The 26,431-nt window shown below is 32.0% G+C and overlaps 2 protein-coding genes across 2 annotated transcripts; one reads left to right on the top strand and one right to left on the bottom strand.

Annotated features, from left to right (window-relative positions):
- The first annotated feature begins 254 nt into the window (after positions 1–254).
- On the top strand, positions 255–2,951 carry LOC106717510. Its single transcript, XM_014511382.2, has 6 exons — positions 255–645; positions 758–1,078; positions 1,323–1,428; positions 1,685–1,800; positions 2,184–2,248; positions 2,811–2,951. Exons 1-6 carry the CDS (start codon positions 466–468, stop codon positions 2,881–2,883), a joined length of 861 nt encoding a protein of 286 aa, XP_014366868.2. The 5' UTR covers positions 255–465; the 3' UTR covers positions 2,884–2,951.
- Positions 2,952–4,303: 1,352 nt separating this feature from the next.
- Positions 4,304–24,806, bottom strand: LOC106717555. Its single transcript, XM_014511436.2, has 4 exons — positions 24,401–24,806; positions 10,376–10,504; positions 7,407–7,593; positions 4,304–5,820 (listed from the first exon to the last, which is right to left on the bottom strand). The coding sequence occupies exons 1-4, from the start codon at positions 24,573–24,575 to the stop codon at positions 5,763–5,765; spliced, it is 549 nt and encodes a 182-aa protein (XP_014366922.1). The 5' UTR covers positions 24,576–24,806; the 3' UTR covers positions 4,304–5,762.
- Positions 24,807–26,431: the final 1,625 nt, after the last annotated feature.

Here is a 26,431-nt window from a genome sequence, read left to right on the forward strand (position 1 = left end):
ACAATATGTAATTGTAATTAAAAAAAAAATTAAATTGCAAATCAAACAGTTATTGCCATTACAAAAAAATAGTTTCGTAGTTTATCCGCAATATGGCGTATTTTTCTGGACACCTTTACTAGTTTTTACAGAGTTAAAACGCTACTCTGTGACAAATAAAATAAAGTTAAAATTTTTATCAAAATATATACTCTTTGATTTGAGTATGATGGTGACTTGTTTGTGTGAAAATAATGTTCGTAATAAATATTTTAAAATCATTAATCAGTAAATGTTTATCTTAATAAAAAATTGTGTTATTTTGTTTAAAACAATCAAAGAATCACAAATAATAATGTAATCAACAAATGGGGGCGAAACTGTCACATGGGTGTAAACTTTTATGATGTTACACAAACATCATGTTATTTTTTATGAAATACTCTACCGATTCAAACAATTTTAGTTTAGATAGTAGTTATAAAAATGTTTAAACAGCAACTGTCTCCAAGAACTATTCACCCTTACCAAACTACTATGGTACCTCGAAGTGAACAGCAATTTTCATCAGCATCACAACAAAGAATAAAATACCCGTGGACTGAAGACACACCTGTTTATGAAGTCGCTGCAGCGGACAGTTCAACGTCAGATACTGCTTACCATGTAAGTATTAAAAAACATTGAATTAATATCATTGCCTAGCTTCCTGTCCATCAGTAAATGAATGCTGTGATTATTTTATGAAACAAAAAATTTTTGAACATTAAATTTTCAGCTTCCACATTATTATAATGGAACTCTAAGGGAGTATGGGCCACCATCACCTGTCTATCAAACACCATATAGCACAGCGACTGGTACCTGGCGCAATTATAGACGAGGAGAGAAAGTACCAGTTCACAACGCAGATACTTACGCATTCCCTCCCTGCGCTTCATCATTTTCCCTGCAGCTATGTGAAGCTGATTCACGTACACATCCTGTAAATCGTTCGCCCATTCCGCCGCTGCCATCTGTTAGTCCAGAAGTTCCTATAATTGGTGCTTGTGGAGGACACTGCCCTGGATTTGAATATGTCTGCTACTATATTTTGCAAGTTAGTATTAACCTATTGTTATCATATTTATATTATCATTGCCTATATAAGTTTAAGAATGCCAAACTTTTAGCAACAAGATAAGTTGTAGTATAATTTGTAAAAATTTGGCTAACTTTAATAATTTATAACGGAGATTTTGGCACATACCCAGTTCTTTGTGTTTACAAATATGTATTTGTTAATAATTCATGTATGTAATTCGTTGTTAAAGAAATTAATTTTTATCTATTGTTTGTTAAAGGTGATATTTGTTGTGGGTATATTAACTGGAATCTCTTTATGCATTGCTGGCATTGTGTTGAGACGCACAAACCGCAATGGTGATCTCGGAGTATTAGTTTATATTGGTAAGTAAATATGTTTAAATTTTTATGGTAAATAACAGAAAATTAGCTTAAAGAGGCTTCATTACCTTTTATGTATGCATTGCCAATTTTTGTGTAGATAATTTGGCGAGGGTATAAAAGAAAGAATATTCACTTGAGTTTGATATTGTTTTCCAGTCAATTATCAATTGTTAGCTTATTTTTACCTGATGCTTGAGTGACAAGAGTACTCTTGTTCACTATGTACTAAATTACATACTTTAATGAATATTTGAAGGTTGCTTGGCGTCGTGTGTGTGCGGCGTACTGTTGGGCGTGCAGTGCTGCGTGCGACGAGAGATGCGCCAGCGCAAGTTACGAGCCAACATGCATATACCAATGCAATCTATACAGGTATGGTACTAATCGAAAATATTTGTTATATTAAAGCAATTATGGTTCCTTTAAGAATGTGAAAGTGACATTCCATAAAATGTTATCTCATAGTTGAATAGAGAGCTTAATATTTCGGCTTCTTGGAATCAACAAAAATTAGCTACTTTGGTGAATTTTGATGGCTGCTCATTTGCATACTTACACTATAATAAAAAGAAATCACCAACAATTAGAAGTTATTAGGGTCACCTTTTGTTACTGGAACTAATCCCACATATTTATTACTTTAACTAGTTTTCTTTATGAAGAATTAATGAATTTGTTCTATTTCAATGGTAGGCAAAACAGAAGTAACTGTGTGTGTGTGATTTATTAGAAAACATTGTGTTTTGGACTTACAGGAAGCACCAGCCGTAGCTTGCCCTTTGATGACATCCTCAACATTACCTCATAGCCGAGTATACAGGTCAGTGTAATATTTATATAGCACAAAATTTTAATAATAATTTCACCTGAAAGACCACTTTTACTTATGTTAGTCTCTCTGGTCTTAGTTATGTGTAGCCTCTCAACGTTCACAGCGATAAGTTCTGTTTGCTCACATTATTGTCAAATCTTTGTATCATTGAAATATTTATAATATACTAGCCATCAACCACGACTCCGTCCACGCGGAATTAAAAAAATAATAATAAATGACCTATGTGTTCTTCCAAAATATGTTTTACATCTGTGCGAAATTTCATCAAGTTCCATTGAGCTGTTCCGTAGATACCTTCAAACAAACATCCATCCGTCTATCTAAACATCTATATATATTAAAGAAAGTTGTGTTAGTTACACTATTTATAACTCAAGAACGGCTGAATCGATTTGACTGAAAATTGGTGGGCAGATACCTTAGAACCAGGAAACGGACATAGGATAATTTTTACCCCGTTTTCTATTTTTTATTCCGCGCGGACGGAGTCGCGGGTAAAAGCTAGTTTATAATAAAATGACGATAACTGTGTCTGTGTTGTTGTCAGGCCGACAGTGAACGTGTGTGAAGATGGCGACGTAACAGGAGTTCCTTGGTGGCGCCGCACTGCTACAGACTGATTAGCTTTAAGTATATTATATTTTGATGTATTTACAATTTAATACTATTAACTTTTTTTATTTTCTGTGTCCAAATTATAAAAAAACAATGATCTTATAATAAACGCTTTGCAAATGTATTTTGTTTAGTTTCACTTTTTAATTATCCCAAAAATTAATTTAGTATAGAATTTTATGAAATGATGAAATTTAGGAAGCATCCTGTGATCAGAATTATAAAATAAAACAAAACCACTTACACATACTCCTTACAGAACTTTATTAGAGATACAGACAGATACTGAAGATATATTAAGTACATATAAATAAAAAAATGTACTTCAAGTACTAAAAATAAATTATAAATATATTTGTAAATTAAAATATAACGCGCACAATATATTGATTCACACTTGCAACATTGTAAAATATGGTTATTCTAAATAAAGGAACATAAAAAAAATAGTTTACAAAAAAATGAATCGAATAAGAAATAAAGTTTCAGCATTTTACTTAAAGAACAATGGCAGCCGCCCATACATCAAAATAGTTGAGGCTAAATGATAGCGTCTAAGCATGAAAAATATCTTAAAACGATAAGAATTAGTTGCGGAGCAAATATCTGAAAGAATTTCGGCCCGAGGAAGCCGCAAAAAATAGATATTTTGATTTTAATTTTTCGTTTTTTAAGGTTACGTCATAATGACAGCTTGAGAAAATTCGCAATGAAGGTTGTTATTTAAGTAAATATCTAGTACGTGATTTTTTTTGTATATTAAATCAGAACTGTATCGTTATAAATCAGGCAGATGGTGGTTACGAGTAGTTATGTGGCTGATTTCGAAAAATATAAGAGTTACCACTAGCTGTCACGCGGCATGTTGGTACTCTTTGCTACGAGCGCCACACGAACTCAACCGACACAAGGCGGAGTATTTGTGACGTGCGTGACATTTTAAATGTTGCCATAACCATAAAAGCGAATAGTTACAACATAGTGCGGTTTGCATTCATTTAAAAATGCCTGAAGCCCAAAGAACTATCTTTTTTCACTAAGTATACACCTTATATAAATAATAAGTATCTATTTGAAAGTAAGTATTGGAATATCATACATGATAACAATTTCTAATTCGTACACTTTGCTAAATATAATTCCGAAAATACGGCATTCTTTAAATGGTGGGAACACTTTAATGGGTGATAATCCGATTAGTCAATATACATTCTTTAAATTATTGTAATGTTTCTGTGGCTTCAACAAAAATAGAATTATTTACGTAAATTATTAAAAAAATATGTAAATTAATTTTATCTACATGACATTTCTAGACGCTAATTTTTTTTTCAACTATTTTTCTGCCATTGTTCTTTGTATAACTGCAGCTTACGACTACATTTCTCTTATCTAGAATGAAATTATTTACATACAATAAATTTCCATTCACATCGTACGATTTATAACTTTAATATGATCGTTATAACAGATTACATTGTTTGTTTAGCTTTAAATAATTCGTTTTGCACGCAATAAAGAGAGCTGTAAAACAAAAATAATATCAATCCAAAATCCTAGATTTCTATAAAATTAAATGCCATGGAATCCATCTACTTGGACATCGCCCTTTATATGTAGGGCTTAGCTCACGAATCTGGACGACTTAAATCTAAAAAGGACGGTGTCAACATAAAATATAAAATATTGTACATAAATCAAGAAAAATATAAGACGACACGACTAAGAAATACCACTTAAAGTAAACGTTTTGCAAAAAGCAAACAATGATTTTAAAGCAAAATTTCATTTTTCTTAACCTATTCGCTATGTGTAAGCAAAGAAATGTATAATTAATACAAATATTCTTGAGTCGTCCGAACATAGGCTCAATAAAAAATAGCTAATGACCCGTACACGCCAAAAAAAAATCTGCAAAGTATTTGGGGGCAAATCCCTTTCCCCAACATTCTAATATGCGTTATACGCAGCCACTTAAATGCTATTTCGACGACTCAATATTTTTATTTATATTTTTAGGCGATTTTTATTTATTGCTTGACATTCGCCCATTATTTTAATATCCTTAAGAACTTACAAACACCGGTAAGCGATTTAAAAGACAAAATAGATACAAAATTTTTGACGAAACCGATTCTTATGTATCTCGAGGCGAATATCACATACTAATGAAGAATACATCAAAAGCAGTGTTTTGAAAAAGTTACATATTTAAAGTAACTTTCCAACACAACGTAATTTACTAAATTCCTTTACTCGAAAGATAAAGAAACGACAGATCAAGAATATGGGTATTACAATCCTAAGAATATGGACGATAATTTGGCCACATGTCTTTACTAAATCACATGTACATACAATAATGAAACCTATTTTAATCTTACAATACGGATTAATAGAATAAAATGTCTTAGAGATGAAGACATTCATAAATTGAGACATACGAGTAAAATAGAAGAGAGTGTTATTTAAAACACGGTAAAAATATAACAGAAAATAATTCGATTCGAATGTTCTCGATTTTAGTTAAAGTCGATTATATCAAGGTACGTACATAAAATATTTTATCACACAATAAAACCACATAAAGTTTCCAAACATTGCCATATTTCTCGTATTAGTTTTGTACCTTGAAATGTTCCATTGAGACAGGACACATGCAGAAGATGAAATGCTTAATAATAATGGCGCCCCCTAAAGGGTAGCCATATAAATTGTAAAGTTAAGATGCGATCAAAAAGGGCATCAAAATGGGTTACCACGAAAATATGTTCTATGCTTATGAATATTTTATGTAACAGGGTTTATATTTCGAACACGTTGACGAATAGGGGGACAGAAATATAACCAGGGCTTGCCTGAGGTTTCATTTTTTATCAATATCTTACGCCACTGAAGGCCGGCCGTCCAACATCTTATCGCTTTCTTCTGCACTGCTTAAGCTGAAAACAAAGAAAACCTGGTTTAATGCTATTTCATAATTATGCAAATTAACATTCCTTTAACTCCTTGTAATTCTTTATTTGTTGGACTAAATAAGTTCTAAGTTTTAAAACACAAGGAGGCATCCATCAAGCAATCTACCGTGAAATATTAAAATAAATAAGTACCTCTTTGTTACGCTTTGAATCAGCGGAACGTATTAATTAGTTCCGAAGTCAGACAATTAACAAGATTTGTATAAACAGTTTAGCATAAGCTTGGCTCGGTGTTCGTTCGTTGCGAATACAAGTAAAATTTATGTAAACACGTAAAGACAAAGGCATACCTTGTGTGAACTATTAACACCTGCCTTGAGCCGACAGAGCGGCCACAATAGAGCGCCGGGTATTGTGTCGACGTGTACCAACAACTCGGATTCATATCACATGTATTTATGCTACATACGTTCGTGTAAATAAAAGATCAATCGATGACAATGAGCGGAAATCGTTACCCGCCGCCCTCAACTGGGCTAACACCAGATTGATTTTTGATTACAAGCACCAGGTGACGACAAAGTGCAGTCGAGTCTTAAAAACGTGTATCTCGTATTCAATTTCAAAGTGTAAATGCGATTTACACTACAATGAAAACGTTATCTCTATAGATTAAAATTTTCAAATTGCCTATAAGTTATCATCTATAAGAAATCATTTAATTCCGATTTTATTAACTCGAATATATTTGAAGTAATTTGTTGGTATTGAAAGAACGATTATTTTGTATAAAGCCGCGTTTAAAGTAAAGGCTTGAAAGCAGCTGTGCATTTCGAAATCCAAAATGGAAAAGGTCAGCTTAATTCTATTTTTAACTTAACTTCCAAGCCTCGAGCTCTGTTGGTCGACGTCGCCCTCGACGAGCACGACCTCATATTTTGTTATTTCAAATTTTAATTATTTCACTTCGTGGATAAAACCATTTAATTTTCACAAACCATTTACTTATATGTTTTAGCGACAAGTTACTCGCCGTCAACCAATAGAAACAGATTTCTCATATAATTTCTTTGCACTAAGCTATTTTGACCCTGGTCAAAGAAATGCCCAATGTTACAAAATAAACTTACGACCTGTCGCACAGACAGAAATTCAATGATAAAAAGCGGTTACGCACAGGACTAAAAATTAGCACTATAAAAATCTTCGATTTTACGATTTTCAAGAATATATCATACCATAAAATGATTGCAGAAATGTTACTGTTAACTTTATCTTCTATAACCTAGTGAAATCATTGAAACATTAATCGCACTCGATAATCCGATCATCAAAAGTGGCAATTGCGACAAATCTTATTAGCTCGTGATTGCACTGCGTTATGCAGTCTATAGGACCGACAATGAAAATGTCTGATCACTTGTGGAGAAATGTTAGTAACATTTAAACAGCAGGGAATTCAATAACACAGACGACGTAAAGCAATTACTTAAATCTACATCTGTAACTCGGAGCAAAAAAAAACAACTGTGTAGAACAAATTATGTTAAAGTGTACACCACACTAGTCAACAGTGCGACGTATCGAGAGACGTATTATTCAATACGTACCATTCCTTGTTATCCATGAGATTGCGCATTTCGTCGTCAGGCGCGGGCGGGGCGTCGCGCACGGGTGCGTACTGCGCTGCCACCAGAGGGTCTGTAGAGGGGTTGAGCGCGGTGAGGGCTGCCGCACCGCTGGCTGGAGCCTCCTTGCCGCCACCCCATCTAGCCGACCAGGCCCAGCCGCCGACACCTGGGAACAAAAATACGTATACATTGACTTGTCAAATAAGAAGTCACTAGGTCAGAAATCTGATGGATAAATTGTCCGTGTACAGTCTTTTAATGACAAACTGTGGAGATTTTATAAGAGTGAAGTAGTTATTCTAGAACACTCCGATCGACCTACGTTAGCTGACATCTCGAGCGCTCAAGATGGTTCCGACCTTAGATTATCGAGAACAGATAATCGAGTGTCATTGGGAGTCTGATCCACTTTATAGAAACGACGCAATTAAAGCGCAGTTTGTATAGTGCTTGTAAAGTGTTATTCACGTTTAGATCGGGGTTATATTCAATAAGATTGTGTCCATTATAACGTACTTTTTAAATAGTTTCAATAAAAAATTGTCTGAGTTATCACCTCTTTTATTGATATATCTGTGTTAGTGCCCCATAATACGGGACATATTATCATGTTCATCATCCTTTGTCTGCCCACTGATTGGAATAACGCCTTCCACGAGAAAAATTATGTGACACAATAATTGTAACTTAACTATTCATATCTGAAACCATTCATCAGTTTATCTTGCATCAGCGTATGTATTGTAGAAGTTTAAACATTTCAAACACTTAAACATCGTCATCCGTTTAAAACATGATATAGTTTAAACGTGTGTATAAACAGTAGAGTAGACTATCTGTTGTAAAAATTGGCAAACGTATTACTTTCACTGGGATAAAAAGATTTTCGAATTATTAATTTGCCTTTACACAAACAAACATCATGTCGACCTCTCAATACAATAACCAAATAATCCAGACCACAAAGCAATCGGATCAGTAGTAGGCGGGTCGCCTACATACTTCCGTTCACTGCCCACTAGCGAGATTTCATTCAAGTGAAATGAAAATTAAGTACAGTAGAGACCACAATCAATAACGGATAACCTATATTTGTCTACCCGCACTCAGATTGGTTATTCCGTTCTAAGGGAGTCTCTTTGTGTAATTTCTCACACTAGTTCTAGGTACACTAACTAAGAGCACATAATGAGTAATCGTGGGTTTCTGAGACCTAAATCTCTGTATAAAACATATCACTGTCATTATCTTTGACATTACAGAGGTAACAAAATGTTTTAAACGGATATTACAGTCTCAGAAACCCACGGTAAATATGGCAGTGAGAGTTGTTTGAGTCAGAGCTATAGACGGGCCTAAGAATCTTATATTTTTACGCGGATAGACTGCACAATAGGTCCACGTGTTGCAATAAATAAATACAACGGTCAATTGTTTGCGGAGAACGTTTCAATCAAGGTTCCCGATTTTTTATACCGTTGACCGTAGATTATAATTACACTCACACACTCCTGGCCACTACTGATTTAATGTACGCATTTCCTTCCTTGTTTCCGCTTCCTGAATTGTTTATTCGAAATTCAACGGTATCTTAACTCTATTAAAAATCATTGTCGATTACCTTTGATTGTTTGTTAGCGGTCATTGTTAAAGAGTAGACAAGAACTTAGAATAAATAGTCAGCCATTTTATGATCATTTAGGACCATAATGTTAAAAAAAGTTCTAAAATACACAATTCATTACGCAAATACGTATGTGTATGTACATTTGGAGCAATGCTTAACAAATGTTAATTCTATAGTTAACACGAACCAGATATTAATAATTGAACTAGAAATAGAACATAGCAGCAGCGGCAATATATGATTCTTTGTTATCACTACCTGAACTTGCAACCTAACGTTTTTCTATCAATAAAATGGAACAGTTGGTGATATTATCGTTCCCTTAAGGTTGAGGTCAGTGGTCAGTGGGCACGGCATTACATCGCCTGTCAAGGTTACATACTTCTTTATAACATAAGTAATTATTATTAAATAGTCTTGTTAAAAGATTAAATACCTTTAGTGACAAAGCATTAAATGAATGTTTTTAAACATTGAAATGATCGAAATGAAACCTACTTCAAGCATTAATCAGTTTCTGATATCTTTTCTATGCGAAACATTTTTGTATAAATATTACTTGTGTTAGTGTTCGTTTAGATATCGTCCGAGCAGGTTTTAAAATCTAAATGTGGTTTTTATAAAGCTCATATAGATTATTATAACTAATTATGTATTAATTAAACAAACTGATCAACTGGTTTTGAGTGTACACATATATTATAAACTATACCTTAATACAGTAATGTACTATTATAAAGTAAACAGGAATACTTGTATAAACATACATTTTGTAAAGGCAAATTATACCGTTGTCTTAGTCATAGTCTATAATAGGAGTGTTGAACTACCCCATATTTAATATATCTGTTACTGGAAATATGTATAAAATTACGATATCGTATTAGGAAATGTTACTAAAGGTTTCTAGATATAAAATGAATAAAATAAATTAAACAAGTTGTTTTTCATCAACATACCAACTATCGAAGTGTTTTAACAATAGAATTAGGAACCACTTTATTCATTAACTTGAATAAATGAAGACAATCCCCAAGGTGGGATTATACTATGAAGGTTAAACACATTTCTTTCTTTATTAATGAAATTTGCCTTTTTCAATTTTATTATCTATCATAAAGGATTTAATATTCGTTTAAATACAATAACAGAAGCTAGTAATTGATGTAATTGTATATTAACCACCTATATAAGGATTCCAATGAGCATAAAAGCGGTGTCCATAGTTTAGAGAAGTAAATGGATAAGGTAAGAGAATACTTATCCAACGTTTGTATGAAGCAATTAATTACATTAAAAAGTTCATATATATCAAACTAACCTGCAATCAATAGTCCCAAGAACAGTATAACTCCGCCGGCGACGAGAGCGCCCAGTCCGTCATCGGAGCCTTGCGGTGATGGGGTCGCATTTGACATCTGAACACCGCCCGCTATCAGTAGAGCCAAACCTGCGAGAAACAATGTTGAATTTATTACAACAAGGTGAAAATAAAAATCAATTTCTGTGGTTGTGTATAACCAAAATAAGTGTTTTTGAATAATGTGGTGGGAGACTTTTAAAAATATTCGATGAAATAAAATCAATTTTGCTAAGGACATCCGAAAAATAAACTTAAGAAGTCTTCTTGATGCTGAAATGTCCCGAATTTATTTATTCTTCTCAATATCTTTACTATATATTACTTTGATTATAGTAATAACTCAATTAAGCTTAATGTATTTAGCGATAAAGTAACGAACATGATAGTGTAGTAACGGTAATAACACAAAATACCTTTTTACGTATAAATGAATTGGTTACAGATAAAGAAGTTTATGAAGCATAATAGGTGACGTAATAATTTGTTACTTTACAATGACTTCTATCGACTTCAAATTATGCGTAATATGTCCTAATTAGAGAACGACATACACCTTGAAAGAAGTGCATGTTTTAAACGAGTTTATAATAACATTACATAGACTTTTGTATAAAAAAGTTGTATTCAGAATTAGAGAAAAAAGAAAAGGTAACAAATAGATGTCCTTTTCTTTTAATCCGCCGTAAGTTTCCTAACCATGGCATTTGAATAATTAAAAATATATTTGTTGAAAAAAAACTGAAATACTAGGCCTTGACTATTTAACTGCGGTTTAAAATAAACCTATCTGCTGCCAAATGGATCGGACATTAGCATTTCTTGGCACACTAATTTTACTAACACTGGTACTGTACGCATGCAATAAAAACCTTAGTAATATCTGGTGTATTGTCAGCAATTAATTTCATATTAAAATTTTCTATCTCTCTTTAATACCATGGTAAAACGATGAAACCATTTTTATTTTATTAAACAAACATTACGGAAATTGTACAATTTTACAAGCAACGTTGAAAAAGTCAGACGGTGGATTAAAATAGTGAGGAAATATATTTATGCATTAATTAATATTACACTAGACCCTCTCTACAAGGTCGAATAAAATATAGATAGCACAACAATATCGTATTCTGCGTCACACGTCGCCATTTTCGTGAGTAGGTACCCAATGCGTAGGATGACGTTGTTAACAAACGGATCAATGCACCGCTATATTTAACCAATGCATAAGTTTGTGAACGCTGTATGATATTATTTTTTTAAAAACGAAAAGTAGGTCAACTGCATTGAGAAGTTATTAAAATTTTGTCCAACTTAAATATTTGAAGTCCGAAATTTCAAGGAAAATAAGTTTAATGTACTGTTTCTTTCAAAACTTACATACATTTTAAAATGCATCATCATCAATGTGTGTACAAGTCACAAGAAATTTCTCGTCTTTCGTATTCGTTTTAACGAGAACCTTCTTGAGAACGATAGTTCAAATCTAATCGAATCTTTCGGTTGTACACTGATGAAGTATATAAAACACATATAAACATACAACAGATCTATATAAAACATGTAAGTGACGGCAGCCACTGTATTAACACACCAGAAATAAAATGTAGACGTGTTTGCGGCAAAGAAACCAGAGCAGGCCTTTGTTTCGTAACAAGTAATATTACTCCATATTTCTTATAACGTATTTGTTTAATTCCGCTATGAGAGCTAAAACAATAATTCTACAGTAATTTAGTGCGGATTGTTCAGATGCGGAAGTATCTTTTAATACTTGATTGTAAATGACTATTAGCCAGATTTAATTACATAACTTGTATTTCTCGTATAAGACCCTTAGAACTCAATCGCATCTAACATTCAAGTAAATTAACACTAGCTAATTAATATACAAGAAGACTCTAGAATAATATAGTAATGGTCAACTTGTTAGTTATAAATTTTACAGACATATACACTGTAATATTACTTAATATTTAATATGATATGAGTATAAGTAGAGCAAGGCACAATGCGTTGGCGAAGTAGGGCATCGGCTAACTAATAAATGCTTTTGGAAAGCTTGAATAAAAGACAAAGACAGCCGTTTGCGGCTTACTACAGACATAATTTATTATTCTGTCTTCTCTTATGGTAAGTTGGATCTTACGCCCAAGATGGATTTATTTTTACTTGACTTACTGGTAACGTTTAAAAAGGCTGTAAAACTCGGAATCAACTTTGAATATTGGGAGAGGTATGAAAGGCGCCAAACTTGCAGAATATCTAGAAGTGTATTATTAATTACTAGCTGGAGATGGCCGCCCGAGTGGTAATGAAAAAAATACTTAATATGTATTCTATGTGTTCTTCCAGACTATGTTCTACATCTATTCCAAATTTCATCAAGATCTGTTCAGCTATTCTGGAGATACCTGGAAACAAACATCCATCCATCGATCCATTCATCTAAACAGTCGCATTTATAATATTAGTAAGATTATTACTGACACACAACCTTTATAGTGCAATAGAATATACCAACAAGAAACAGGACAATTAAGAACTTAATTCTACGGAGTGTAATATATACCTATATAGATTCCACCTAAAATTATCCTAATTAACAGTAGCCTGATATGTATAGTATAGTAATATATATAGTTAGTAACAAGCCAAAAGTAAAAACACTAGTTAAACGGATATTCATCGTATTTCATAGCCCATCTCAAATCGTTGGTCATGAATGGATAAAGTAGCGCCATAATTTGTGACAACGTGACTTGCCTATGTCAGGACAATAAACGGATACCTTTTAGGGATACTTGTAGACTTCCTTTAATATTATAATCCGTTAGGTATAAGTTATTGATTAATAGTAATTTCAAAGACATTTTTCCATAGAAAAATACCAAGGCGGTAAAATTATTACGTTGACTTTCCTTATTTATTTTAAGTATAATAGTTGCACGCGACTTTGCCTGCGCGGAATAAAAAATAACAAGTAATAAAAATAGCCTAACTCAATATAACCGTATAGTATTGGTTTCCAACAGTACCTAAAATAATTGTTCAAATCCGTTTAATATTTTCGGAGCATATTCAATGCAAACAATAAGTGAAATATTTCCTCTTTAAAATATTAGATTTTCTTATGATTTTGTCATCGAACAAGTACATTAATTAAAAGCTACACTTCGTCCATTCACAATAAGTTCGTTTGTAAGTTTGGTATGAGACGGTGACGGAGTATGAGTCAGATGTCTGAAAATTACATTTTATTTGCTTTCTAAAACCGGTCATAGGATAGCATGATGACATACTCAATTATCAAGCAAATAGCATGTCTATAGTTTAGATAAAAGAAATTTATTTGAGAATTGTTAAATTTGTCTAAGAATACGAAAGATCTTTAAATTGAAAGACGAATGAGTTGTGTCAAGGTAATATTAACTGCGATTGTTGTAATCAATAAGCTTTTATTACTTTAATGTCTAAATAAAGAGAAAGAACTATGTAAAGAGAGGAAATATTTAAAACTATATTTATCGTAACTAACATAAACCTGCATTACATATACTTTGATCATGCCAATAAACAATTAACATTTCTCTATCTAATGACTTTCTCACTTTGGTAACATTATAGGAAAAGTTTAAACGATGTTTTAATTAACACAATTTAAAATGACTTATATTTGTAAAGGTTAAACATATGTACGTCAATCTAAAATGAAATCGTCGCCAGGCGTTAACAGAACCGATTCACCTTGAGCCGATGGAGCGGAGGCTGACGATTTAAAATTAAAATTAATGTTCTGACACAATTCCTAATGCTACCTACCTGCATGCTCTTTGATTACGTTTTTAACTAGACTATAGGAATTATGTTATCATTTCAGAATGGTCAATGTATTAGCAGTGAGATAGAAAATGCCAATTGGATTGTAAGAAGACGTAAAGGTGTACTTCTCCGTATATCCATTGATTCAAATACTGCAGAGCTAAATTTATCTTTATCTTTTATGTTTACTTATTGGCAAGATGTTGTTCGACCAACATTTGAAACACAGAAGCATCAGAATAACTCATTATTAACATAAAATTTAATCACAACAGTACATATACTGCTTACTCACTTATCGCCTTTCTTTGTGCAACATGACTATAGTAGTTTTTGAGTTACAGTAAAAAAAAAACTGTATTATTGACATTATATAGGTATTCGTGATTAAATTAACCGCTGATTGATTGAATACATTCTAGGAAATGACAACATTTACAAACATAACTGTCACGATCGCAAAATGTCAAATTTCATTTATATCGCGCGCAAACAAAACACAAGAAACGGTCAAAGTCCTGCAATTCAAGTAATTTTTATTTTGATTAAAACTGTATTAAACGCAAATTATGTCGTGGGAAATTGTTCAGACAACGATGCATTTCTATTCTGACAAAAGATTATACAGAAGTATATTATTTTTATTTGTACTGGACACATAATATAAAGTAGTCAAGGCAGCAGAGAATTCTCACTGATTTCTTTATTTTTGGAATTACAAAAACTTCTGTTTTTAGCCGACTTCCAAAAGAAGGAGGTTTTCAATTTGTCTGTATTTTTTAATTAAATATTGTAACAATGTCAAAAGGATACTGCGTAGAAATGCGTCAATGAGTCATTTTTACGTACAACAGACATGAGTACTGAGTACTTGTGTACCTTCATTACGCGTCGTTTCCTGTTTAAGTACATTTAAATATAGTATGCTAATGAGCTTTTAAAAAGCAATGCACGCCTGACGAGACTTAAATAAAATAATGATATAGTGGTGACGTAATGCATACGAGTATGTTTATGATTTACTTACTACTTACATATCTATCAAAGTAGTTTTATTATCTGCACTCGATCTTATGAATACAGTCATACAATGAATACATACAGTTAGAGCATCGAAACTCGGTTCAATTTTGAAAACCCGGGTTTTCGGGTCTAAGAGTATCAAAACCCGGGTAGACCGGTTTTTTCGAGCATTTCGATCTTTCCATTGTAATTTTTTAAAATACACTAATCTGCGTTTATATATCGCTTTCCTACAATGAATACAAAATATAAAGGAAAATAAAATATCAATTTCTCGCAGGTCTTGGTCTGGCGCTGGCAAATTTTCCAGAGGTATATATACTCGTATTTTTTTGGTTGTGCGTTTAATCAGATTAACAATTTCGTTTAGCATTTCATCACCCGTAGGCCGATAAAAACAGTTTTATCTTAATTTTGAATGTTCTCAAAATACCCGGATTAGTCAAGTACTGTAGCGTTGCTGCTTGAGTTAGTCTTCTTTTTGCGTACCGTTTGCTCAATGCAGTTGCCATTTTGTGACTTAGTGGTGTCTTCATTTGATCCATTTTCTTCAAAGCAAATTTTAGGGAAACATCAGCTGTAAGTAAAGTTGCATCGCGTCGATATAGCGCCTCGACGACAGTTTTAATAACATCCAATATTTTATGGATTTCATCTATATTTCTCCAGTCATCATCAGTAAATGCAATGTCTGTTTTTAAAGCAATTAAAGCTTTTGTAATAGATCTTTTCAATTTCAGAAAACGACCTAACATGGCAGAAATGCTACTCCAGCGCGTTTTCCCATCTAACAGCAGGGAGTACTCCTGTCCAAATCAGCTCTGACATGTTTTTGCAGGACGTCTAAAATATGGTGAACTGAAAGACCCCATAAACGAGGATTCATTATTAAATTCAACACCATCCTCGTCATTGTCTGTAGAATTTGTGTCGTCGTTAAATTCTACAGTTCGCAGTCTTTGAGCCAATACTGATGAAGGTAAATCTTCATCCTCGTCAAGTTCGGCAAGCTGAGCGACGTTTTCCTCGAAGCCGGCATTGTGTTTGTACATCACATCCACAATTGCCAGCTGAACGGCATGAGCGATGCATAGCTGATGGTATGACTTAAGGGACTTCCCTAATGCAGCCACCCCCATATTCGTCCAACTTGGCCTAAATCAATTGTACGCATGAGGCTGCATTCAAGGACCTGTGAATTCGTATGAGACCTAGATTTCGAAAACTCCTATCCCTTGAAAAATTTGGTGAATGTAAAGTGAGCCCTATATAAGTTCTATTTTTATTAGATGTCCATTCATCGAATGATATCGCACAATTCATAGCAACGAAGCTACGTTTTACCTAGTAATTAATAATTTATCAAAGCGTATTTTTATTCCATTTACTTATTATTGCATTCGAAGTGGCTTAAACTTAATAAATCACAAAAATAAAAGTATTAAAAAAACCCGATAAACCCGAGTTTTCAAAATCAAACCCGGGTTTTTTTATAATCCTCAGAACCGGGAAAAACCGGGTTTTTTCGGTCCGGGTATACCCGGTCTCGATGCCCTACATACAGTAATTATAATCAAAAGAAATTCTTCTTCCGAATAAAAAAAAAAACTGTACCTCACAGTCATACATAGAGTGGAAAAGATACGAAAGTGTATTGTAATAAATTTAAATTACATACATATTTTGTATATTAGTATCATTGCAAACCCAATGTTATTGGAATTATATTAGAACTCTATAAATATTGACATAAAGACATATCGTTGACTATAAACATACTTGTTTATATAACAGAAGTGATACACTAAAATTCAGTAATCTATCTTCTATATATATAAAAGAAAGTCGTGTTAGTTACACTATTTATAACTCAAGAACGGCTGAATCGATTTGACTGAAAATTGGTGGGCAGGTAGCTTAGAACCAGGAATAGGACATAAGATAATTTTTACCCCGTTTTCTATTTTTAATTCCGAGCGGACGGAGTCGCGGGTAAAAGCTAGTAAACTATAAAACTTCGATTAACATTATACATGTATTGTTGACCAAAGATTTACTATTCAAATCTACTATTATATATGTATTTATTGTAATTATATTATATTTAGACTTAACATCAAGATTAAAAACCTAGAGTGTCACTAAGAGTCAACTTCCAACCTATAATTTAATCAAATAAAATTATTATATAGAGCATTTACTTTATAAGCAAAGCTTATATACAACACATTGCTTATGTAAGGTCTGCAGTCCGCTATGTAATTGTTAACGCTGTAAGCGTTGTTACTTTGGGGTTCCGTTTCCTTTTAGAGCTAAGAAGATACTGATAACTATAATAAGGTCTATTGTTAGAACTTGGCAGCAGGAAATATATTCCCAAGTGGCTATAAGACCACCCACTTCGAGACGGTCGTGTGACGTAGACAATTTTGACGTCAGAAGAAGTATAGTTACAAGAAGAGTTTACACATGGGTATATTATTAAACTGTAAGCTTTCAGACAAATATTAAGTGAATGTATATTTTCATTTATATTCTATGTAAAAAATATGTCACGTAAATGTGAAATGATAGTTTCTCTCGCGCCATTCTCAAGTATCTACTCAAAAATCTATACAAAAACATGAACACAATGAAAAGTAATTGTGACTCAGCAGTAAGATTTGGCGTGCCTTCATTTATTTTTTTATGATCGGATACGTGATCAGTTAGGTTTATAAAAGTTACGATTTCTCTCCAACCTTTAATAACGAGGGTCAAAATTAGAGCTCTGCAAGTAATTGGTGCAGATTGGCTTGAACTGAAACGTATCGAAAAATACTTATTATATTGATACTCTGATATTGTTGTTAAAGATCGATGATATAGTGGATTTTACAGTGGTAGCAATCACATCACGCACGCTCGTTTGCCACCTTGTGATATAAAAAAAAGTAATAAGATCTTAAGCGTTTCGAAAAACGCCGACCTTTAAGACGAACGCCTCGAGATCCTCTAACCGTGTTAAAGTAAGTTATGCGTTAAGTGCAATCAAATAAAGTTCAACAAACATTTTAAAAGTTATAATAAATCACAATAGTCTAAATTTCAGAGATTTTTGCACAAATGAAGATGACAAAAGGACATGCAACTAGCTAGCATTAGTCACAAATGCTTGGCGAAAAAAAGTTATTATTACACTGTCTATACATAATAGTATTTATATTGAAAATGATTAAGAGTCATGAATCATTGTATAATACTTTAAATGACGGATCGTTACATATTAACCAGTTTCCACTGCTATATACATGCTACAAGGTATATTAATATGTCGAAGGCCTAAGATACTGCACACACGATACTCTATATGGTTACAAATAAAAAAGGTGCTCGTGCAAGTTTCTATTTACAGGTAATCTGCAGTCCGGACTGGCCCAACCCACACCGCACTGCGTCTCTTACTAAATATTCACACGCTCGCGCTTTCATATTTCATTTTAATTAAAAGAACTAGATAAATTAGTAGCAAAAAAGTTACATCACAAGGAAAAGTAAATGCGTCGATAGCGCAGTGGTTGATTTGGAATGTACATAATCATGGGTTCGAGTCCCGCCATGCAACAAATGTTTTCCACAAACAGATTCTAAAAAACTGATGGGTGTCTCGGTGTAAACGTTAAACAAACTATATTCTCATTTCCTTTACTAGTTGCTTTTTTCTTCACAACGGTTTGGTACATCTACCATAAATGTATCTATTTGTTGCCATGATTGAAATCGTAAAAAGTGGATAGGGCACATATTTAATTACAATCATTCGCCGTCTCATTCTTCAACACTGCTCATATCAGTCGTAATAATTACCGATGTTCGTTTCGTACTAAAAAAAAACATCCTGTTTGTGACCGTACAGTGCAACGACTCGTTCATGGATAATGTTGATAATTCAAAAAGATAGTTTTTAAGTTTATTTTAATGCCAATTTGTTGAAGAAAAATTTAAAATGATGGTGGCAGAAATATAAATTAATTTTTGGTTAAAAATGATGTATGAATCATCTCATTTTTATAAGTTAAATGGGAAAAACACTTTAACAGCCTAATAAAAATATGAAAGTCAAAACTTTATATTATTTGATTTAGTAAGTCAAAGCCACTCCACTCATTCTATCGCTATTCTAAAGATCGTAACATAAATAACGCAACGGGTACTTTCATATCTACAAAGCTGCTATCAACATTGAACAGTAGCGACGGTTGTAACGATGGCTAGTATTTGACACAAAGCGCGTTGCAACCGATGCCGGGTAGTGAGTGGCGGGTGCACGGCGCGGTGGTGCGACGGAGCGGCGCCCGCGCTGTGACTCATTCGGCGGCTGCGTGATCTGCCCGAGACTGGCCATAGATCGAAACTCACAGAGGCGGCAAACACAATTTTTATAATACATTTTTACAACAGGAGGGTTATGTTTATGGCGAGTATGTCCGTTAAGGTGTGTTCACATGTACTGGACGAAATGTAGGGTATTCACAGGATGATTATTAGTTTCATAATTGGTTACATTTATTGTATTAACACGTTCGTTACAAAGCGATACTTCGAAACGATTTCAAAATTATATTCAAGTAATGTTTATGACATGTATTTATAGAGCAATATTTACTTCAAGTTTTACTATTATTAAATAAAAAATAAAGTTTCCTTTTAACATTTCCTTTAGTTTGCATTTATATATTAAATTGCTTTAAAGAAATATTAATAATGTTTATTTAATATTAGCCAAGAAAGATCACACGGAAAAATATTCAAGTTTATAGTCGAGTTACAGAAGCTTTATTAAGCAACTTTATTATTTTTTAGTAATTTGATAAACATTTACACGTTAATTTTTTTAAAGTTGTGATGTCTGTGATAATCGTATGTCTACAACGACAACCAACTCGAAGGTCGACAAACCCGTCAGTGAGGTACCACATTTCCGTAAAATGTACTCGCGTAGTAACTTAACCTGACTTCCATGTCTTAAGCCACGTTTAAAGTGCAAAAAACCGCAAAAGGTTAATACTTCCTTAATTTTTATACGAAAGTATCAAACGAGCTTTAAATTTGATTTAACTGTAACTTAAAACTTGTTTAATATAAGATTTTTTTTAACAATAACTATAAATTTTTGTTATCTATAAATAAAAAATATTCCGGTTAATTTACTTAACTTATTTAAAAAAAGTATTTCTTTGAAAAGCATGCTAATATTCCTGAAACTGAAATTAGGTAAATTGGAATATATTAGCAACTGAGAATAAAAGTCTGGAAGTAAAAAACTAGGCTAAGAAATAAGTAGGTTGAATGAACATTAATACTAATTGATAATCGAGGTCAGATTCATTCTCGGCTTCTCAATAACATGGAAGGTGATTTCATTATCGTTATTTAATAATAAAACTAGGACTGTTATAGATGTACGTAACCGTGTCTAAAACACATTAGTCATCTCTCTCATACTCTTGAAAAGAAACTAAGACAACAATATGTTGCGTACGAGTCGAAACCCGCAGTAAGATGTGCTATTAAAGTTTAAGGATATGAAAGACGTTAATTGGTTGGTGCAAAATTGATTTCTCGAACTTAAGTACCTGACAAACTGGCAAATTAACTACCGCTTTCTTCGTTCTGATATTTGTATGTCAACCCATTGCAAAAAAAGGAACACACCGTTTAATTTAAGTCGAAAGGACTTACATATCTTTTGAATAGTCGTTACCCGCTTTCTTCGCTGTCTAGACAATCAATTAGCGCGTTTCAAACCTGTCACTTGATTTAGTACCTTTATAATCTTATTAATACTAATATTATACATGCGAAAGTTTAGGTGGATGGATGGATATTGGAAGGAATCAATTCAAGCAATCTACAGTATATAATATCTATATAATAATATTTTAAAGATTTGCATTTTTATATTTTGTATGTAAAAACTAAACTCAAAAACTACGGGACCTATTTCATAATTTCTTTTGCCATTAGAAAGCTACATTATCACAGAGTAACATAGGCTATATTCATTACTAGATAAAGATTTAATCAAGCAGACAAAGTCGAGGGCAAAAGCTAGTGTGATATAAAGTACAAGATATAAATTACAATATGGTATTGTATGACAGTACCTTGAAGGAATTGGCTTTGATTCAGACGTCCTACTATTCGAAGGAATAAAACGCCCAGATCCAATATCAAACAAAATGATACAATGTGACGATTGTACGGTATCCGAAGTATTCTCATAGCCATTTTAATTAACGTAAATATATTTTGACCGAGAGCCATTGTGTACATTGAATTGGGTTTTATTAACGAAATTATTCAATTTCTTCTACTGCATAAATTTTATCCTATGACCTGAGAAATTGTAGGTTATACTAAACTATACGCAAATGTGCGCATCTTTATTATGTTTATTATACACTTTAATATTATAATAAACGTTATTTTAAAACAGAGCTTCAATGCCAAAAACACTTCAGAATCGCATAAATTATTTTGTTAAACTTGAGCAAAACGAAGATATTATATATATTTAATGATTTACGCGCAGTAATTTTGACATTAAAACAGATTGTATAAAGAATCGTTCTGATCAGTAAAACAACAAATTTTAAACAATTTTTCTATTAAAATTTGATCTCGATATTCCAATTGAGGCTTTTTTTACCGCGGAAAATTTAACTATTTAAAACCATCACCTTCAAACTCTGAAGTAGATACGTCAAGGTAATTATGTATATTAAAAAAATGACACAATGCTGATTTAATACAATAGATTCCAATAACTTTTTACCTCATCTATTTTTTATTAACCTTCAGGCAAAGCTTACTATATCCTATTATAAGGAAAAAAAAAAACTAATTTGCTAACCCTATTACTTGGACTATGACTACTTGGACTTGATTAATAAAGAGTAATAGATAGTCTAGAAATTCCTTATTCCATAAGAAAAATTAGACAAGAGTTCTGTAATGTAAAATTAGAGACAGAAGGATATTTATATTCACAAATTAAAAAGTTTCGTACTGTAAGAAAACGGTTAGCGTGAAGTCATTTTTTTAATTCGTGAACGTTAATCTTGCCCACATTCTTTCGTTCATCTTGCTTATGATTTTATTGTTCACTAAAACATCGAACTTTGTGTTGGGCGAGTGACGTAAACGATTTTCATAATTTTTTATAACCGGTTAAGAGTTATGTCGTCCAAAAACATTTCGCTAGTCATTGGATCCTACATAAATAATTTTCAATATTTGTGTTTAATTCATATGCAACATATTAACACTTTTAATAATTAAAAAAAAAAACTTTTTTTCTTTAGATGAACTGTCTAGAATTATAGATTTTCATTGTCTATAGTAAGTTGCCTTTGCATGCGGCATATTTAATATATTCCTACAAAATTTGCATTATAAATGTTAAATTGGTTATTTTATTTATTTCTTGAGAATAATATACACAAATAAACTATTAAGATCACATTAATATATACTCCCATCATTAAAACATGTAAACATTGATAGAAAGTTAAAAAATGCAAAGGAATATCAAATATTAGTTCTCTATTTGTAATGTAACTTAGGCTTAGATATGCCATGAGTTTAATGTAAGTGAAAGCAGTGTGAATGACTAATATTATTTACCACCCACTGTATCAATCTACAATTGTTACAGATTCTGTGGACTATAATAAATTTGTATATATTGTACAATGCTAAATGTAACACACTCATATTGATATATGAGGTGTATAATTTGAAAATCATCCATTTGAAAAATCAATCAAGTTAAGACTTACAGCTTTTGAAAAAGAATTTGTAGGAAAATGTTAATTTTGTATAACATTCATTGACTGAGATTTTACAACAAATTGTTTCCCCCTATCAAACACATTTACTAGTGGTATATTACTGTAAATGTGGACAAAACAAATTCAATACATAACTTGTTTATAAAACTTAGAAATAAAAATTTACAAAATAATTTTGAAATACTAGAAATACATAAAGATAACATACTCACCCTAAAAATACACAAATACACAACTATAAATAGACAATAAGGGTAAGGGGACTGGCACCTTGAAGTCCTATTATTATTTTTATTGAAACATCTATCCTCTCACATTTAGTTATTAGTAAAAATGCCAACATTCTACAAAAAAAAATGTCTATATGTCTTTTATATTTCATAGGATGCGTCTACTCACTGCTACATTCTGATATTTCAAACTTTAGTTAGGTAAAAAAATTAAAGTATGGCATAAGTTTTTGGAGATATAATAAAGAATTGTTTTATTGCATACCTATTGTTACGTAGCACTTATGTGAATTGTAGTTAATCACAAATTCTTGTTCTAAATTACTTTTTTTTATCAAAATAGATTAAGATCTCCTTATGTTGGATGGTTTAGAACAGGGATCCCCGAACTATTTTGGACAAGTGACCCCTTTTCCAAAATTAACTGTTACCTCAGAGCCCCAAGGCCAAATTACCTACTTTTAAGATGAATTATTATTATTTTTCATTCTGACTTAGGTCAATAGAAGAAGACAGCTCGACACTGGCCCAATCCGCTGAGGGAGAGCCATAATCAAGAAAAAGAAGACAGAGTGATTAGCAATTCTTTAAGTTTGATGTAAGTGGTCAATATCAACCACTTTAGGAATCCTTAGTTTAGAACATTTAAAATACAAATTATAAAAGTTAATAACAAATCTGGATGGCTTATTTTGTATTTTGCAATGAGGTTATAATCAATACAGTGCAGATCATAGGGCAGCAAATACTGATGTATCTATACATGGCAATAAATAATTTTCAACCATCAACCAGATATTCAACTGTGGCTTTAGTCACAGATGCCAAGGAGCACTAAGATTATTTATTCAAAAAATTTTAACACCTTGTTGTAGAAAAATATAGATTAACAAGATACTTTAAGTAACCATCTCAGCAGTACTTAAAGATCATTTGAATAAATGTGCCAATAAGATTAATAAACATATTTCTGTATGAAAACTTAAGAAGATGTAATTAAAAGCAATAATTAAACACGCATTGTAAACGTATGTACCTATTAATTATAAACTGTTTACTTGTACAAAACTTACCAATGATAAACAGTGTGCTTCCTAAAAGACATAATCCAAGTCGCACACAAACACCCCTATTCAGACTACTTGTCACACGCCGTGAAAAGTAGCTGATGGGGCAATTCCATCGCTGATCATTTGGTTGTTGCTCGTAAGTCACTGTTGTAGGTTGATAAACGGCACTGGTCGGCATTGTAGAGGTTCTCAGGAAACGTTAACAACAAAAGTATTGTTTGCACTACAAAATACAACTTGGACTAAGACCACTTCACATATAAGTTAACATTTGCATGTATTCTAACTGTTCTTTGTGCAACTGCCGATTAGTAATTATAAAAATTAAAAACGATCAGAAGCAACATAAAACGATAAACGATTGCACGAATGAGACGGATTTGTATGACTAACGTAAAATGACAATACCTTTGATCAGTGTTGAAAGTTAAAAAAATAAAAAGTTTGAAATTTTATGGTAAAGTAACGGTGTGACCAGTCCTAAAATTCAACATTCTACCACTTGTCTAAATTTTTTTTGTTAATTATCCTACCAACATCTAAGATCCAGCGTAAGTACCGAAATAATATAGTTGCTATGTCTAATTCTCCTATTTTTAAAGGTTTTAATATGATCCTGCAAAGATCTGCGTCAAAATTTGACAAATAATAATGACTTCTAATTCAGCAAAATCGTCAAACTCAGCTTAATTTGGTCACACTATTCAAATCATAGTGAAAATACATTTAATACGCAACATAGATTATTTTTTTAATCTCTGAAAAGTACAGTTAATTTAATTAAAATAACGAGTATTTAATGCTAAACAAAAATCCCGACAACTTTTCATTACAGTATTCAACAATCAAAATAAAGTTAAGTGGATAGATAAACAGTAACACAATAAAACGTATCTTGATTAAATTGTTATAAGCCATGCTAGATTATAAAATTGTGACTATTACATTTAGAGCTCGAGAGCAACATAATATGAAATTCTGAGAGAAGTGAAATTATTATCCTCAATTTTCTCTATGGAGGGTCGGCACAAGTACTACTCTTCCATAACCTCTATCATATATTAATCCTAGAGGGAAAGAAATAAAACTATTACTTACATATTGTGCAAAAATATCAGGATATATTTTTCAATACAATAAAATCCATTATAATTAGCTAATAAACCATTTCATATCACTAACAGTCATACAATTCAATAATACGACTACTCATTAACAGGTAAAAAGGCACTCATCCTCGTTATAAATATTAATAAGTATCAATTATATGTATACTTATTTTAACACTATAAATACATTCACAGTTACTATATATTATATAAAATTAATTACGGTACATTCAAAAAACATATTAAATATTATAAATGGAATATCCACTTATCTATTTTGTAATTCTGATTAATCTATATATACAAAAATCCAGCTTTCAAATGATAAGGCACCTATAGCATGAGCAATAGCTTCTGTAAGATTATTTCCTTTTGCATATACTCTTAAGTGCAATTTATTTGTGCTTTGTACTGGGCAGTAATGTCTACAAAAATATTTATATATTTATCATGCATTATTAAAGTCAATTGCATAAGTCCATATACATTATTAGTCTATTAAAAAACTTTTATTTATATATATTTCACTTTAACATTGGAGTTTGTTTATTAAGACAATTTCATTTATTTATTATGAGCTTGTTTTCTTTTTAATTTTAATGTTATATTAAAAGTAAAAAGTACAATCTAATAAAAATTTAATGTATGCAAATATTACAAAACAATTTGACATATTTTTTTTAAAACGGAAGCATGAATCGAACACATGAAAATCTTAATTTATTTCGTATTTGAATATAAATTGTTATACAAACTAAGGTAAAACGTAGCCACTGCGTTAATACTCGAAACATGGCAGCTTTAACTTACATTAACATAAAGTATACGTGCAATAAACGCACATGTGCCGTTATTATAACAAAAATGTGAATACCATTTATTACATACCTACTATAAATTAAATTAATAAAGTGTACCTTAGATG

The sequence above is a fragment of the Papilio machaon genome, chromosome 10, assembly GCF_912999745.1.
Source record: "Papilio machaon chromosome 10, ilPapMach1.1, whole genome shotgun sequence".
NCBI lineage: Eukaryota > Metazoa > Arthropoda > Insecta > Lepidoptera > Papilionidae > Papilio > Papilio machaon.

Coding starts and splice junctions, on each gene's coding strand:
- LOC106717510 (XM_014511382.2), top strand. CDS start 466: ATGTTTAAACAGCAACTGTCTCCAAGAACTATTCACCCTTACCAAACT. Junction 1,079..1,322: donor TCTGCTACTATATTTTGCAA/GTTAGTATTAAC, acceptor TGTTTGTTAAAG/GTGATATTTGTTGTGGGTAT. Junction 1,429..1,684: donor CGGAGTATTAGTTTATATTG/GTAAGTAAATAT, acceptor GAATATTTGAAG/GTTGCTTGGCGTCGTGTGTG.
- LOC106717555 (XM_014511436.2), bottom strand. CDS start 24,575: ATGCCGACCAGTGCCGTTTATCAACCTACAACAGTGACTTACGAGCAA. Junction 10,505..24,400: donor AAGCACACTGTTTATCATTG/GTAAGTTTTGTA, acceptor TGTTTCTCGCAG/GTTTGGCTCTACTGATAGCG. Junction 7,594..10,375: donor CTTGGGACTATTGATTGCAG/GTTAGTTTGATA, acceptor TTTTGTTCCCAG/GTGTCGGCGGCTGGGCCTGG.